The 16830-nt window shown below is 40.1% G+C and overlaps 2 protein-coding genes across 3 annotated transcripts in view; both read left to right on the top strand.

The window, feature by feature from the left end:
* hap1 (huntingtin associated protein 1) overlaps positions 1-16830 on the top strand; it is a 233793-nt gene that overhangs the window by 150412 nt on the left and 66551 nt on the right. The window lies entirely within an intron of this gene.
* Positions 478-13546, top strand: LOC307143617 (uncharacterized protein). The gene is made up of 16 exons (XM_079845344.1): positions 478-1027; positions 1252-1334; positions 1464-1620; positions 1704-1865; positions 2006-2131; positions 2592-2812; positions 2926-2939; positions 3039-3087; positions 9544-10075; positions 10239-10321; positions 10844-11000; positions 11095-11256; positions 12624-12749; positions 12877-13097; positions 13217-13230; positions 13327-13546. The coding sequence occupies exons 1-16, from the start codon at positions 548-550 to the stop codon at positions 13473-13475; spliced, it is 2736 nt and encodes a 911-aa protein (XP_079701470.1). The 5' UTR covers positions 478-547; the 3' UTR covers positions 13476-13546.

Below are 16830 nucleotides of genomic sequence, written 5' to 3'. Positions count from 1 at the left end.
TAGTGTCTTTGTTCTGTTTCAAACTGACAGAGAAAGAAAACTTGCACAAAACACTTGCAGGTGTGTGCGTGTGCGTGTGTGTGTGTGTGTGTGTGTGTGTGTGTGTGTGTGTGTGTGTGTGTGTGTGTGTGTGTGTGTGTGTGTGTGTGTGTGTGTGTGTGTGTGTGTGTGTGTGTGTGTGTGTGTGTGTGTGTGTGTGTGTGTGTGTGTCAAAGTGCCTGTAACCTCATTGCACTCCCTTCATTGAAATCTCAAGGGTAGTCATGAACAGCGCAGTTCATGCAGACACAGAGACATTCCTTTGCAGTTTCCTCACTAGGGTGGAAACTGAACTCTGGTTGAGTCTCAACACTGCTGGAGGTTGCAGAAGGGTCTGGCACACACCCTCCTTCCCCCCTCCCGTCCACAAAGTGCAGGACCCGCCCTCGAGCTCCATCTCTATAAGAGGGCCGAGCTGAGCTCAAAGACACCAATCCTCTTCAGGACAACTTTAGCAGTTTCCTGTAGTGTCCTCTCGGCATTCTTCTCATCTCTGCATCCATCCACCATGTCGATCTCTTTCCATACAACGTCCTCCAAAGGTCCTAAGACCGTGACCTCAAAGTCTATAATCACCAAGAGTCGGAGCAGTTCGACAGCCTTTCCACATAAAGCCTTCAGCGTGCATGGAGGTGGTTTTGGAGGAAGCACCCGCATCTCTTCCTCCAGAATTGGAGGCGGTGGAGGATATGGTTTTGGTGGAGGATATGGTGGAGGATACAGTGGAGGATACGGTGGAGGATATGGTGGAGGATTCAGCGCTGGGCACATGGTTACAGGGGACACTGACTACATGCAGCTGAATGAGAAGGCCACCATGCAGAACCTGAATGACCGTCTGGCATCCTACCTCGATAAGGTGCGCTCCCTGGAAGTTGCCAATGCCGCTCTGGAGAGGCAGATCCGTGAGTACTATGAGAAGAAGGGGCCGATTGCACAGAGAGACTACAGCGCCTACTGGAACACCATCAAGGACCTGAAGGACAAGGTACAGTGATCTCTAAATGATTATGACACAAGACCAGCAAATTCTAGTGCACTAATCTAGTTGCTAAATAATAGACTCCAGATTATAAACCCATTGAGAATGCTTGAAACACAATGCATACTGTTCTCATATAAAAGTTACAAAGTCTGACATTTGGCATGCAAATTCTGCAGTTCTCTGATGACATTTTCCCCAATATTTATTCAATTCACTTTTCATTACAGATTAAAAATGCTACCACCCACAACGCCAACATCCTCCTTCAGATTGACAACTCTAAACTGGCTGCTGATGACTTCAGGATTAAGTAAGTTCTCTCAAATGATATTTCTCCATAACCATATGTTGGTAGCTTTAGCATCTTAAAAGATCATATTGGTTATGTTTAAAATTTGATTGGCAAGTTTATTCCCATTTCTGCCTCTCCACCAATCAGATTTGAGCACGAGTTAGTAATGCGACAGTCTGTTGAGGCTGACATCGCCAACCTGCGTCGCTTGCTGGACCAGACCACCCTGACAAAGGCCGACCTGGAGATGCAGATCGAGAGTCTGCAGGATGAGCTGGCGTATATGAAGAAGAACCACCAGGAGGTTTGTAGTAGCTTACATGTAGTTGTTTTTGGAACTTGTGAATGAAATCAGTGAACTGATGCTTGAGCCCTGTGGGTTTACAGGACTTGGCTGCACTGAGGTCTCAGCTGACAGGCACAGTGAATGTAGAGGTTGATGCTGCTCCTCAGCAAGACCTGAACAGGGTTCTGGACGAGATTCGTTCTCATTATGAGACCATCATACAGAAACACCGCAGGGAACAGGAAGATTGGTTTAAAAACCAGGTAAGACCTTGCACCACTGAATAATAAACCACATATTCCAGTTGGTATCTTATAGTAGTGGTACAGTAGTAAATCAGTAAAGCTTAAATTACGATATTCAGTAATTTAATTCATATTGTGTGTTTATGTCTCTCTTTTAGACGGCAGGTTTGAACAAAGAAGTGGCCCAGAGCACAGAGACCATACAAACAACCAAGACACAGATCACAGATCTGCGACGAACTTTGCAGGGTCTGGAGATCGAGCTACAGTCTCAACTCAGCATGGTAAGACACAAGTGGAATGCAGGAACTGTTGGGGGAGAGAGATTTCCTTATCTGAATCAAGGGCAGGAAAATTTTACATGAGAGGTTAGGGAAGCAGGCCAAGAAGAGGTCACAGAAAGGGAGGCAAAGATGTACGAAAAACAGAGGGAAAGGAGGGTGAGTGGGCGATATGTCAAGAACACTTTATTTTATGAAGCCCTCCAAATCCCAAATAGTAGGTGAGGTACAACGAAAGGAATGTGGAGAAGCCATTTATAACGTCTGAAGGGTCCATTTGTGGACTTGCACATTGGTGTTTTTCTGATACCAAGCATGTGTAAAAAGGCATAGTTTACCCCCCAAAATGACAATTCTGTCATAATGTACTCCCCCTATTCTCAGTCCAACCCATTTGACTTTCTTTCACAGAACACAAAAATACATAGTGACCAATTTCTGCATGTCTTCATTACTCAAACAGAAAGCAGCACTGGAGAACTCACTGGCAGACACAGAGGGTAGGTACAGCGCTATGCTGGCAGGCTACCAGAACCAAATCAACATGTTGGAAGCCGAACTGGGTCAAATGCGGGCTAGTATTGAGCAACAGGGACGAGATTACATCATGTTGCTGGACATCAAGAGCCGTCTGGAGCAGGAGATTGCCACCTACAGAAGCCTCCTGGAAACTCAGGACATTAAGTAAGTTAATTTCCTTTATATAATTGTGTCAAAAGCAGTGGCGCATGGATCATGATACATATTATTGTTCTGGAATTGCTTCACTAATACATCTTTTCTTTTTGTTCTTCCAGGACTCAAATACCAGGTACGTGAAATCTCTCTTTGCACATTGTGGTGGGATGGTCAGTTTCACAGTGAATGCTGTACATGATGCACTACTGACTCTTTTTCTCTCTTCCTTCAGGTGGAACCATCACCGTCACCACAGGTGGAACAACTATCAAGCAGACACAGCATACCTTTTAAATGCAGAGCACACTGCTTTATGAGACACACACACACACGTTTGGTTTAGATTGTGTATTGAAAGTATTATTGAGAACAAGGTAACAAGTGTTACGGAAAGAAAAATGGATGTTACTCATATTTGTATTTTTGTGTGTCTCTGAAAATAAAGCTGCAGTCAAGAATAACTTTTTACATCATTGTTTTTATCTTTGTCTGAACACAGTCTATATTTTAAATAGCTATAAGATGAGTCAAATACTCATCAAAACAAAATGAGTCTAATCACAGTCATGATATCATATTTATGTACCACAGTTCATATGTTTACTGACAATCACTAGAAAAGAGTTTTATAACCCATGGGTTCCTTCCATAACAGGCTCACAACAATATTGTTGAAGTTGCCTGGCAACAGATCCATCACAAAAAGCGATGAAGTGAAGGTCAAAACAGCTGGCTGGCCATTGGCTTCCTCTTTATCAGCAAAAACTTTTGACCCTCATAAACAATTGCCATTGTGTGGATAAAAGAAAATATAGTCTAGAGGAATATGCACAAAACATATGCTCAGAAAGAGATGAAACCCATAGGCCTTTATATGTTTAATACACATGTATTTGAGAAATGAAAATGCAGTTTGGAATGCACTTTAATGGCTTTATTTGGCTACAATTAAACACATTTGTTCTACATTTACATTTATGTGATTTGCAGGATGTAACAAGTCATGCAATTAGCTTTAATAATCTTCATAAAGAGACAAGCATACAAAAATGTTAGTGAAATGTACAAAGAAAATTGTAGAAATGTCTATACATGAAAACCAGACTTAGGTGTGGCATTATTTTTGCTGAGATGCTGATTGATGGGACATGCTGAGATTTCACTGATGTTTAATTTGCTCCAGTTATGTTTTACATCTTAAAAGAGAGAATAAAACAAATTGCTGTAATCAGACTTAGAGGTTGTTGACTGGGTGTGGCACAGCACTTTTACCAACAACAACAAAAAACTGAAGTGATAGTGTTATATTGCTCAGTTTGTTCTGTTATTCTGGTAAATCACCTGATTTCTCACAGTAAGTGTCATTACATCATTAACATCAATATAATGAAATCTTACATCTGAAAACTTCCCGAAAAAGTCCTGCTCAGCAACGGTTTTCCCTATTTCTGTTCTCTTTCAGTTTCAGTTGTTTGTTTGCTGAAAAAAGTTTATAATAACTGGAAAGAGCTACCTGTTACCTTTATCTCTGTAGAAATGTACTATTGTGGAATAATGGATTTATACTGGAATCACAATCACAGAAAAACAATGTATCACACTTGAATACTGATTCTCATGTCCAGATGGCAGGGAACCGAGAGACAATTGGCAACTGAAAATTGTGTAGACTGCATGATTGAACATCTAAAAAAAAATACACATTCAAAAAGATGGGGAAAAAAGGTGACACTGCAAAGGGTTAAAATGCAATCTTAAGATAAATCTATTTAACTGTCCACAAATATCTATAGTACCAGCACTGCTCAGATGAATGTGTGTGTTTGTGCAGAGAGAATAATTCATATTTAAATGACCCTGGTCTGTCTCTGCATCACACACATAATAGCTACACGTGCATTTTAATTAATACACTGGAACCATATGGGATTGTACACTACTGTGCACATTTCTCTAAGTATTGTTTTTGATAAACTATGTAAAATAGTGCAAACGAGCAGAGCTGTAGCCTACATGCTCAAAAAACCTTTCGATTTTTTACGATTGGTCAGAGGTTCCGTTTTGTGCTCCTAACACCAGGTAGCCGTACTGCTGTCTTTATACAGACGAAGTAGCCTAAGGCTCTTTTCTGTCTGATCTGTTAGTTGCCACGTAAAATTGTAATTTAGCCCTCTTTCGGCAAACCTGAAGTCACGTTTCCATAATTATTAGAAGTACCATTTTACTTTATGTACAAACTATCGCAACCATAATTATATACACTTTAAACGTCGTCTACGTTGAAACAGAACGGAAAATATTGTGCACACAAAAGACAGAATCTCGTCCTATCGCTCAGGCTGCACTGCAGTGTCTATTCACAGGTGCGATCCCACTACTGATCGGCACGGGGGCTTTGACCTGCTCCGTCTCCGACCTGGGCCGGTTCACCCCTCACATAACCGAACTTAGTATGGACACTGCAGCACAGAACCCCTGAGCTCAAGCGATCCGTCAGCCTCAGCCTCCCAGCAGGCTAGTTGTAGTTGCGAGAGCTGCGAGAATCAGCGCTGCTAATGCGCTCACAGCGCCTTCTGGTGTATGAAAGCAGATAATTAGGTTACAATTAGGCAAGCCCGAGTGAACGATAGCTTTTGGAGATTAATATTTTCACAAGTGGTAGATTTTCAATAGGCCTACTGCTAGCACGAATCTCCAAAAACAGATAATAAAAAAATAAATTTTTTCCCCCCAAAAAATGTTAAGCCTACCGTCAATTGACTAAGTAGCCTACACAAAATCACACTTTTGACCACACCTAAAAAGTTTAATTTAGACATTTTTATTTATAGGCTAACTACGTCTTTCATGATGCAAATAGTCTACACAAGAGTTTTCATTTTTCATCTGTTCTCATTCGTTTGAATGCTAACTATGAATTAATAATGGGTAATAAATTATTTCAAATGGTTTGATTATTAAACGTTTGTGCGTGCCTATCAACTTATTTTACATGTGTGAAACAGGATAACAAAACATAATGAATTCCTCTTGCAACTGACATGACTAGTATACAATCAGTATACTGACCACTTAATTTTACTACCAACAATGCTTTGTTTTATGTTCAGTTTATAAAGTTCACGGAATAACAGTGCACACAAGGCTGCGTCCGAAAACCTAGGCAGCTGACTCGTTGCCTCGCTGCCTTATTATCAGACGATGGCTTGTAAGGCAGCGTTTAAGCATGAAGGCACATCACAAAACTAATTTCGGACAGACTTCTTAGGCAGGGTAACAGTTTAATGATCTACAGCCAGGGGTGTAGCACAAAATCCTGGGCCCTATGCATAGGCAGTCCTGATGGGCCCCCATGTTCCACGTTAAAATATATTCCAGACTTTTTAAAGGGCCCTCTCCCTAGATTAGATTAGATTAGATTAGATTAGATTAGATTAGATTCAACTTTATTGTCATTACACAAGTACAAGTACAAGGCAACGAAATGCAGTTTAGGTCTAACCAGAAGTGCAATAGCAGCAGAGGGGCCCTGAGTAGTCAGGTCCACTTTTCCCCCCACTACCACGCCCATGTCTACAGCAAAATAGAGAGAGCTTTAGTGAGAACTAAACACATATTTAATTACTACATTAGTAATTTCTCGCTAGAAATGACAAAAAACGTAGGCCTACATTTACACACAAACTGACCAGCAAACGCAACTTTCGGATGCCATCTTTTGTTCCAGCTCAACTGTCACAGAATGGAAAGCACAGGATTGTGGGATAGCAAAGGCAGCAAAGGATACAAAAATGCTGCCTTCAAAAATCGAGGCATGCATCTCAATCAGCTCTCTGGTTCAGTAGTCAGGGCACTGATCAGGACATAAGTCAATGGGCTGACTCCCTGTTCAGTGCCCTGACTACTGAACTAGGGAGCTGATTGAGACGCACCCAATGGGCTGACTCCCTGATCAGTGCCCTGACTACTGAACTGGGGAGCTGATTGAGACGCACCCGAGGATTAGATTCGGACGTGCCTTTTGGTGCCTTTCTGCCTTGAAATGTGTCCTCCGAAGGCAGCATTTTCCAGGTTTCGGACACAGCCCAAGTCTCGCTGTATCGCTCAGGCTCCCGAGGAGCACCATCCAGTGGTGTAAAGTAACGAATTACACTCTGTTACTGTAATTGAGTATTCTTAGGAATTGTACTTTATTAAGTAGTTTAAAAACAAACAGTGTAATTTTACTTGAGTACATTTTAAGTGCTGTATCAGTAATTTTACTGCGCTATTTTCCCTAAAACTGCCGTCGCTACATTATGTTTATTTTTTCCTGTCAACGTGATTGGCTACGACGAATAATCAGTCCTGTGACTCCATGCGTCACGTGACTCCCGTCAAATCAACCATGATAGTGATAGAGTGAGAGGCACGTGCACTTTATGAAAGGGGGTTGCTGGTTACTGTATGATGATTGAAATCGTGAAATTGCCTTAAACAATTATTAAAAATTGACTGCATAATATTACATTTTCTAATAGGCTACACTCACAAATGGTACGTATTCTGTTAGCGCCGCACGAGCTCGCCGTGCCATCTGCTGGAAACACTTCATTTATCTTGATTGTTTGCCAGACTTCAGTGCATTAACCGATCGTCACTGCTAGATCTGTGTCCCTTACATCGATTTCGCTCAGCATGTAAACGCATTAACCTGCTTTCTGTCAGCTTATTGAAGTGCATAATTTAATGTAATGTGTTCTCACATGGCGATTTAAAATTTTAGTCCATGTATATAGTAAATAAATAAAAAAAACATCAGATTTATTTTAAAATTAGGTTTATTTTTTTATTACAAGCAAAAATAATCAGTGGTGAAAATGGAGTTACTCGATTCTGATTTCTGAGGTGTATTCTTTACAGAGAAAACATCCATTGAAATTAAAGCCGTACATGCGTCTTGAAAAGAAATAACTCTGTTTTTTTTACGCGAAATTGTTAATGTACAACGCTTTGCAACCTTTTTTAATTAACCGCAAGAAAACCTACAGAATGGTTGTCATAAATGTTACCAGATTATTGGTTGCTTTCTCAAATATTACATGGCTGTATTTTTAGTGCTAGCAGTCAAAAATAAAACTTGGAGAAATACTAAAATACTGAAATACTGTTGGTGATCTCATGTTTTTTTGTTCTTACTGAGAATCATCCATAAAAGAGTAAGCTACATTTTTAATTTGCAGGGTATATGGTGGAATAACATTCATAGCATAATACTCACTACTCACTACTCTTTTGAGTACTTTTAAAAGAGCTACTTTTTACTCCTACTTTGAGTAGGATTTAGGACAGGTACTTTTACTCTACTAGCACTACATTTTTTGACAAGTAACAATACTTTTACTTGAGTATGCTTTTTATTACTCTTTCCACCACTGACCATATCGATACCGAACTTAGTATGGACACCCGATCGACATAGTCCACTGCAGCCCAGAACCCCTGAGCTCTAGCAATCCGCCAGCCTCAGCCTCCCAGTAGCTTGGACTACAGGCATGCACCACTGCACCCGGCGAGAGCTGCAAGAATCAGCGCTGCTATATTGAATAGTGCGCTACACAGTGCCACCTTGTGCGGAATAACAATTCTCTCTCTCTCTCTCTCTCTCTCTCTCTCTCTCTCTCTCTCTCTCTCTCTCTCTCTCTCTCTCTCTCTCTCTCTCTCTCTCTCTCTCTCTCTCTCATTGGTGTTATAACCAATGTTCAAGACAGACAAACATGCACACATAGATTATTTCTAAAGAGAAAAAAAGGTTTACTGTTTAGTTTGAACTACTTAAGTTAAAAGTGTAAACCTTTGTACTTTTTCCTCATGTTTTTGTCTCATTATTAAAAAATTTGGCAAGGTACCCCAATTTCAGTACAATTTCTCTGTATTATACCCCAGCACACATGCACCATTTACATAAAATAAAATAATAAAATAGGCTAAAATAAAATGTAAAATAAAATCAAATTTAAAATAAAATAAAGAAAATTAAAAGAAAATAATCAAACTGGTCACCCAAGTACTCAGGCTGATCTGTATGACCTGTAAAAGGGTGGTGAAACTGTCTCAGATGATCTCACATAGCCTCAGGGAGTTACCTGTCAGCCAAATCCTTCTTTATTACTATTAAAATGGTGAATTTATAAAATCTCTATACTCGCATGACCGGCTGAGCCTCCTATTTCTGCCTCTAATTGTCTTAGGGATTTCCTCCACTGGCACAAAGCACTTGCAAACAAACAAACACACACACACACACACACACACACACACACACACACACACACACACACACACACACACACACACACACACACACACACACACACACACACACACACACACACACACACACACACACACACACACACACACACACACACACGCATACATATACACACAGTGTGTGTCGAAAGCCTAGTTGTCTCATTGCACTCCCTCCATTGTAGTCTGAAGGGTGAGTACATCTCAGGAGTACAAAATTCTTTTGCAGCTTCCTCACTAGGGTGGAGCCTGAACACTGGTCTTTAAGTTTCAGCTCTGCTGGTGGTGACAGCTGGGTCTGGCACACACACACTCTCACACACACCCTACCTCCCTCACCTACCCACACAGTGCAGGAGCCGCCCTGGATCTCCATCTCTATAAGAGGTCAGAGCCGGGCTAATATGTGCCATCCTCGTCAGTACAACTCTAACAATTTCCTGCAGTGTCCTCTCTGGGTTCATCTCATCTCAATATCCATCCACCATGTCGGTCTCGGTTCGCACAACGACCTCCAAAGGTCCCAAGATCGTGACTTCAAAGTCTATAGTCACCAAGAGTCGGGGCAGTTTGACAGCCTTTCCGCATAAAGCCTTCAGCGTGCATGGAGGTGGTTTTGGTGGAAGCACCCGCATCTCTTCCTCCTTGCTGCATTCCAGAATTGGATGCGGTGGAGGATATGGTGGAGGATACAGTTTTGGCGGAGGACACGGTGGAGGATATGGTGGAGGACATGGTGGAGGATATGCAGGAGGCATAATGGCTGGAGGCTGTGTTGGGGACTTCCAGCTGAATGAGAAGGCCACCATGCAGAACCTGAACGACCGTCTGGGGTCCTACCTTGAGAAGGTGCGCTCCCTGGAGGCTGCCAATGCCGCTCTGGAGAGGCAGATTCGCGAGTACTATGAGAAGAAGGGGCCGATTGCACAGAGAGACTACAGCGCCTACTGGAACACCATCAAGGACCTGAAGGACAAGGTAAAGTAATTTCTGAATGACACATGAGTAGAAAATTCTAATGACATTTCTTTGCATAAAGCAGCTAAAAAACAGACTGCAGATTATCACTTCAGGTTCTGATGATCTGTATCTTTATATGCTCTAATGCATTCAATTTATTTATCAATATTCTACCTTTCAGATTAAAAATGCTACCATCCACAACGCCAACATCCTCCTGCAGATCGACAACTCTAAACTGGCTGCTGATGACTTCAGGATGAAGTAAGTTAAACAGTGTTGACCACTAACTTAGACATAACTAGTTGATGCCTAAAATGTAGTAGCTTTACATTGTTAATATATGCCTTTTAAAAGTTTGGGGCCATAATGATTTTTTTTCTTGTATTGTATTACGGATTCCACAAAAATATTAAGCAGTACAACTGTTTTTAACATTAATGATAATAAGAAGAATATTTAGCCTATTGAGCAGCAAATCAGCATATTATAATGTTTTCAGAAGGAGACACTAAAGATTGGCTCATTGATGCTGAAAATTCAGCTTTGCTATCACATTAATAAATTGCATTTGCAATATATTTTTGTATTTGTAAAAATATTTGACATTATTGCTGTTTTACTGTATTTTTGATAAAATAAATGTAACATTGGGGAACATATGAGACTTTCAAAAAACATTTTTAAAATCTTACAGTTTCTTGAAAAGAAGTGTGTGTGTATATGATACTCATTTTCAAACATTGATTGGTTTGTTTAATTCCGTGTGACCTCTCCACCGATCAGATTTGAGCATGAGGTGATGATGCGCCAGTGCGTGGAGTCCGACATCGCAAACTTGCGTCGCTTGCTGGACCAGACGAACCTGGCAAAGGCCGACCTGGAGATGCAGATCAAGAGTCTGCTGGAAGAGCTGGCGTTTATGAAGAAGAACCACCAGGAGGTTTGTAGTAGATTCATATACAGAATCATGACTGATCGTGACATTTTGGCACCATCGTATTATATTAATTATATTATATTATATTATATTTCAGGAGCTGGCTGCACTGAGGTCTCAGCTGACAGGCACAGTGCACGTAGAGGTTGATGCTGCTCCTCAGCAAGACCTGAACAGGGTTCTGGAGGAGATTCGTGCTCATTACGAAACCATCATACAGAAACACCGTAGGGAACAGGAAGATTGGTTTAAAAACCAGGTAAGACCTCTTCTGTCTCATTTAATCTGTTGGTTGTGAAATATACTTTAAATATATGCCATTATTCATAGTGCAAAACCCCCTTATTTCACTGAATAAACCACACTGTAAACTTGAATAAGTCAATCAGTTGCCTCAATTTTTTAAGTTAAGAAATTTAAAGTTTAAGTAAACAGAACTTGCAGATTTCTATTTTGTAATAATACATTTTAATTTCTCTGAACTTGACATATTTGAGTAAGCTAATTCATACATTTAACTTACAAATATCATATAATCACAAATGGTAGTGGAAACCTGACTAGCTTTAACTAGCTAATTCAATAAATACCACTTTGCTAATTGGTTACAAAATGCTTTGATGGCATTAGCATAGCACTTGCTGAATGAGGACAGCAATATAATACATTATACAACCAATATATATTGGTTCTCAAACTAAACTCATGCTCCACTCATCACCATGATGGTAACCCTACAAAAAAAACCCAACATAACAGAAACTCTTCTAAACTAGCATAACAAAACATTAAACACTATTAAATCTCCCACTTAATGTTAATCTTGCAGAAAAAAAATATATACTTTTTTAACATTTATATATACATAATATATATATATATATATATATATATATATATATATATATATATATATATATATATATATATATATATATATATATATATATATATATATATATATATATATATATATATATATATATATATAGGCTATATATATATATATATGTTCAGATGCAAAAGCCTCTAATTCCGACTGACGTTTTTCATTAAAATAAGCATTTTTGTCAGGCTTCTATGTACAGGTTTCTACCTACATACCGGTACTTCTGAATGGGCTGAGGCTGGGATTTAGTGGGTTTGAAGTGAAAGTATTTTATGAACGTATACTATATGCGGAGAGCATTCACTCAGTATTGTTATCTCATTTTTGACCGAAGTGGCTTTTAGAGGCTTTTGCATCTGAACTCTTCATATATATACATACACTTTATTTTGGCATTTACTGTCCTTTTTGAGTGCCATGGCAAAGAATGCTAAAAATAGAAATCCCAGCCCAGTTTCGGTTAAATTTAAGTCTAAATTAAAAGAAACAAGTTCATAAAACTCAAAACAACGAAACAATTCAGATGACTTAAATGTGTCAGTTTTGAGAACTCAAAAGAAAAAGAAAGTTCTAAATACTCATAAAAGTGATTTATTTTTAACTAATTTGTTTCATTTGAGTTGGCTCTACTCAAACCAATGAATTATTTTGAGCGTTAGGGTTTATGCACATATTCCAGCATGTCACTTGAAGTACTGCATGGATTGTGATGTATAGTATTTTTGTATCTCTTTTAGACGGCACCATTGACCAAAGAAGTGGCCCACAGCACAGAAATCATACAAACAACCAGGTCACAGATCACAGAGCTGCGAAACACCTTGCAGAGTCTGGAGATCGAGCTACAGTCTCAACTCAGCATGGTGAGACACAAGTGGAATGTAGAGTGCAGGAACTCTCAAAGGCAGGAAACAGTGACATAAGACTTGAAGAAATCAGACCAAGAATGCTTTATAAAGATATTTGTGCTTGTCTTCCTTACTCAAACAGAAAGCGGCACTGGAGAACTCACTGGCAGAAACAGAGGGTAGGTACAGCTCTATGCTAGCAGGCTACCAGAACCAAATCAACATGTTGGAAGCCGAGCTGAGTCAAATGCGGGCTAGCATTGAGCATCAGGGACGAGAATACGTCATGTTGCTGGACATCAAGAGCCGTCTGGAGCAGGAGATCGCCACCTACAGAAGCCTCCTGGAAAATCAGGACATCAAGTAAGGCCATTTCTTTTAAAATTATATGTGAGTTAAATATCAATGCACATGTATCATGTTACATTATCTTGTCCTGGAATGGCTTCACTAATTTTTTCTTCTTCCTCCTAATCTTCCAGGACTCAAATACCAGGTAATTAAAATCTATCTTTGCCTATTTAATTGCAATGGTCAGTTTTAGGCATGTTTTACATTAAGCATTAATGACTCTTTCTCTTTTGCCTTTCAGGTGGATCTCACTCTGTCTCCTTGGGTGGATCTCACTCTGTCTCCTCGGGTGGATCTCACTCTGTTTCCTCAGGTGGTTCCCACACAATCTCAACTGGTGGACCAACAATCCAAATAAAGCAAACCACCACTTCACACCGTGCTTATTAAAGACAGAGCACGCTGCTTTGTGAGACAGTATTCAAACACATGCACACATTTAATTTAAAACAAGTGTTAGGCTACACATCATTTTTGATATGACAAAGAACAAGGAAACAAGTGTTACTTCAAAAGCATCGAAAGACACTCACTGTTGTGATTTTGTGTGAAAGAAAAAAACTGTCTCTGAAAATAAAAGTGCTTTCAACAATGATTTCTTATGTGTGTTTTTTTTTTCACATAACACTGTGACCTAAAAATCAAAGTGTAGCAAAACACATGGGGGTCATATTTTAATACAAATATTAATTTTATGTAAAATAAAATTTATTTTACAGAGCAGACACAGTGAATATTCCATATCATTAATCAAGCTTAATTTGTCTAATCAAATACAATTAAGCAAGGTGAACTAAAAGTGTTTTGCAATCTCTTAGCTATCATTGCCAAAAGTATGTGGTTTTCTTCCAATAAAGATTTTTCTTCCAAATTCATGCTTCAGTTTGATTTAGCACAATACATGAAATCACACAATAACTGTTTAACCATAGATATACTTAAAGGGATAGTTCACCCAAAAATGAAAATTCTGTCATCATTTACCAAGCAGATAGAACAACCACTGACTACTATAGTAGGGGGGAAAATACTATGGTAGTCAATGGTTGCTCTCTCTGCTTGGTTACAAACATTCTTCAAAATATCTTCTTTTGCGTTCAGCAGAACAAAGAAACTCATACAGGTTTGGAACAACTTGAGGGTTGAGTAAATTATGACAGAATTTTCATTTTTGGGTGAACTATCCCTTTAATTTGCATCTAGAAATAACTTTCATCTAATGCCTTTCATAATGCATGCATAAAAGTATTTACCTTCATCTGTTCCCATTCATTTTAAATAATTCGGATTTTTTGTAATCTATCTGATCTTAATTGTTAATCTTTGCTATTAGCTATTCCTATATTAGCTATTCCAGCTGGTTAGGCTTTTTATGTTTGCAATGTACAAATGAACATATAACACATTTGATAAAAAAATCATCAATGAATATGCTTTAGAATGTTCCAAAAAAAGAGCACCCTGCCACACAGCAAAATTTGTTCAGGAGTGAGGAACATGGCAAAAAGTTCAAGATCTGTTGGCAGATCATTTAATGTTGTGCCGGCTGACCAGTGTATTTTATAATGTAGCTAATTTAAAATGGTGGATACTATATAATTTTGATCTATAGGGCATGCGGTCCATATAAGATGAAAATCTCTGCATACCCAAGCCATTTGTGTACTTGCTAATCAGTAACACTATACATTTTAAATGTCCTTGTTGTTCTGCATTCTCATTGGTTTGCTGGCATATGGGAGATTTCATGCACAAATCTTGATCAATGAAATTCACATTGTATTTGATAAAAAAAAACCTAACTGGACTAAATAAAATGAGAAAAAAAAGAGTCATAGCTGAAATTATTTTCATAGTATTTAATTTCATACATGTTTTTTACCAAAATGTATAAACTGTTGAAGACAGACCTACTGTTAGTATACCTACTGTAACTATCCAAGATTGTTAATCAATAGTCTATGCATTTATTAAAGTCATCAACTGGCATTGTTTCAACTTGTTTTATACTTACCTATATTACGGTAATTATAATTATATTTTACTTATGGGGGCGATTTCGGATTCAGCCGGCCAGGGAGGTCTGAGAGCATGGAGCTCCCAGGCGTGTTTGGATTTTGGGACTTTGCTTATTTTTCAGGAGGACTTTCCTCCAGGCTTAACTCTGGACGGCTTGGGTGACTGCCTTGAACACTCCGGTTCCCTCTTCTCCAGAGGGACCCATCCAGCTTCTCTGACCGACCAGAGTGGCCTCTGGTCAGCCTGTGTGACTGCTTCCAACACCCTGGAACTCTTTTGTGTGTCTTAAGCAAGTCTGCCCCACTCGTGTTTAAAAAAATTGAGCCCCCCAGGTGGCTGGTCCCAGTATAGTTCATAACCCCTGCCCCTCCATGTATTCTAATGGACGCAAGACAAACATTGGCGGCTTCAATTTTCTTCAGTGGAAGGTAGTGACCATATTTTTTTTACGGTCGATGGTCCTAAGCCGATGCGCCGTGCCGTTTAAAGGTGAAGTTTGTAGTTTCTTGAACTACGGGACCATCTCCAAACAGGTGCAGTTTACCCCTCCATATTAGTCCAGGGCTCCCCCAGATATCGATACCGAACTTAGTGCAGACACCTTATCGAGCGATCCCCCAGCCTCAGCCTCCCAGTAGCTTGGACTACAGGCACGCACCACTGCACCCGGCGAGTGTTACAGGGTATTCTGTTGTACTGCTTAGGCAGCAGCTCCACCTTGTGGTGAAAGGGGGTATGTTAACTGGGAACAGGAAGTTACGAGTGTTGTTATACGCTGTGTGCATGTCAGTTCTGCAACAGAGCAATACACGGATCTTAATCCACAGTTTGTGTAGCGTCCTTATTCACCAACATACATCATGGTGTCAGATAGACTAGGACCCAAAAGTGAGCTTATGTAGCCCGTCGCTGACGCAACACGTTTGGTTTATTTACTGGAAAGATAGGTCGTATTTACGTCCGTTCGTAAACCAGCTAAAGTAACATTGCGACTGGAAGATGGCATCGTCCATTCCGCCACCGGAGCCGATGAAGATGTCTGGTGACTTGAGCAGCAATTGGACAAGTTTTCGAGCTGAGTTTGATGATTACTTGCTGGCGACCGGACTATGTGAGAAAGATGTGGACGCGCAAGCGGCAACACTAAGAAGACTAATGGGCAGTGAGTGCCGACAGATATACAAGCACAACCTGGGTCTCACACAAGACCAGCAGAAAGAGGTAAAAGCCATACTGGAAGCACTTGACGCCTACTTCACACCCTAAAAATGTAATCTTTGAGAGGTACGTTTTTGTTAATCTTAGACAAGAGGAGGGTGAGACTATTGATGCTTTTGTTACGAGACGGAGAGAAAAAGCGGCAACATGTGAATATGGAACCCTAAGAGACCAGCTTATAAGAGACAGGCTAGTTCTTAGAATAACTGATGAGGGTGCGAGCTGCCGTCTGCTTAGAGAAAAAGATCTCACATTGGCAATGGCGGTTGAGATTTGCCACGCTGCAGAGATTATGACAATAAGTTGAAAACTATGGCGCTTGACCACTCTAGGCCTGGGGAAAGCCTTAATGTGGCAGAAGGACAGCGACTGCGGCCTACCAGCAGGCCATTTGAGCTGACCATCAAACCTGCACAGAGCACGAGAGGGACAGGCGAGTGCAGGTACTGTGGCACTCAAGACAGACGTGGGCGGGACCAGTGCCCAGCATTTGGGAAAGCATGCCGCT

The sequence above is a fragment of the Gobio gobio genome (assembly GCF_949357685.1).
Source record: "Gobio gobio genome assembly, chromosome: 19".
Taxonomy (NCBI): domain Eukaryota; kingdom Metazoa; phylum Chordata; class Actinopteri; order Cypriniformes; family Gobionidae; genus Gobio; species Gobio gobio.
The sequence above is the reverse complement of the archived record's forward strand: the minus strand, read 5'-3'. Positions and strand labels throughout refer to the sequence as shown.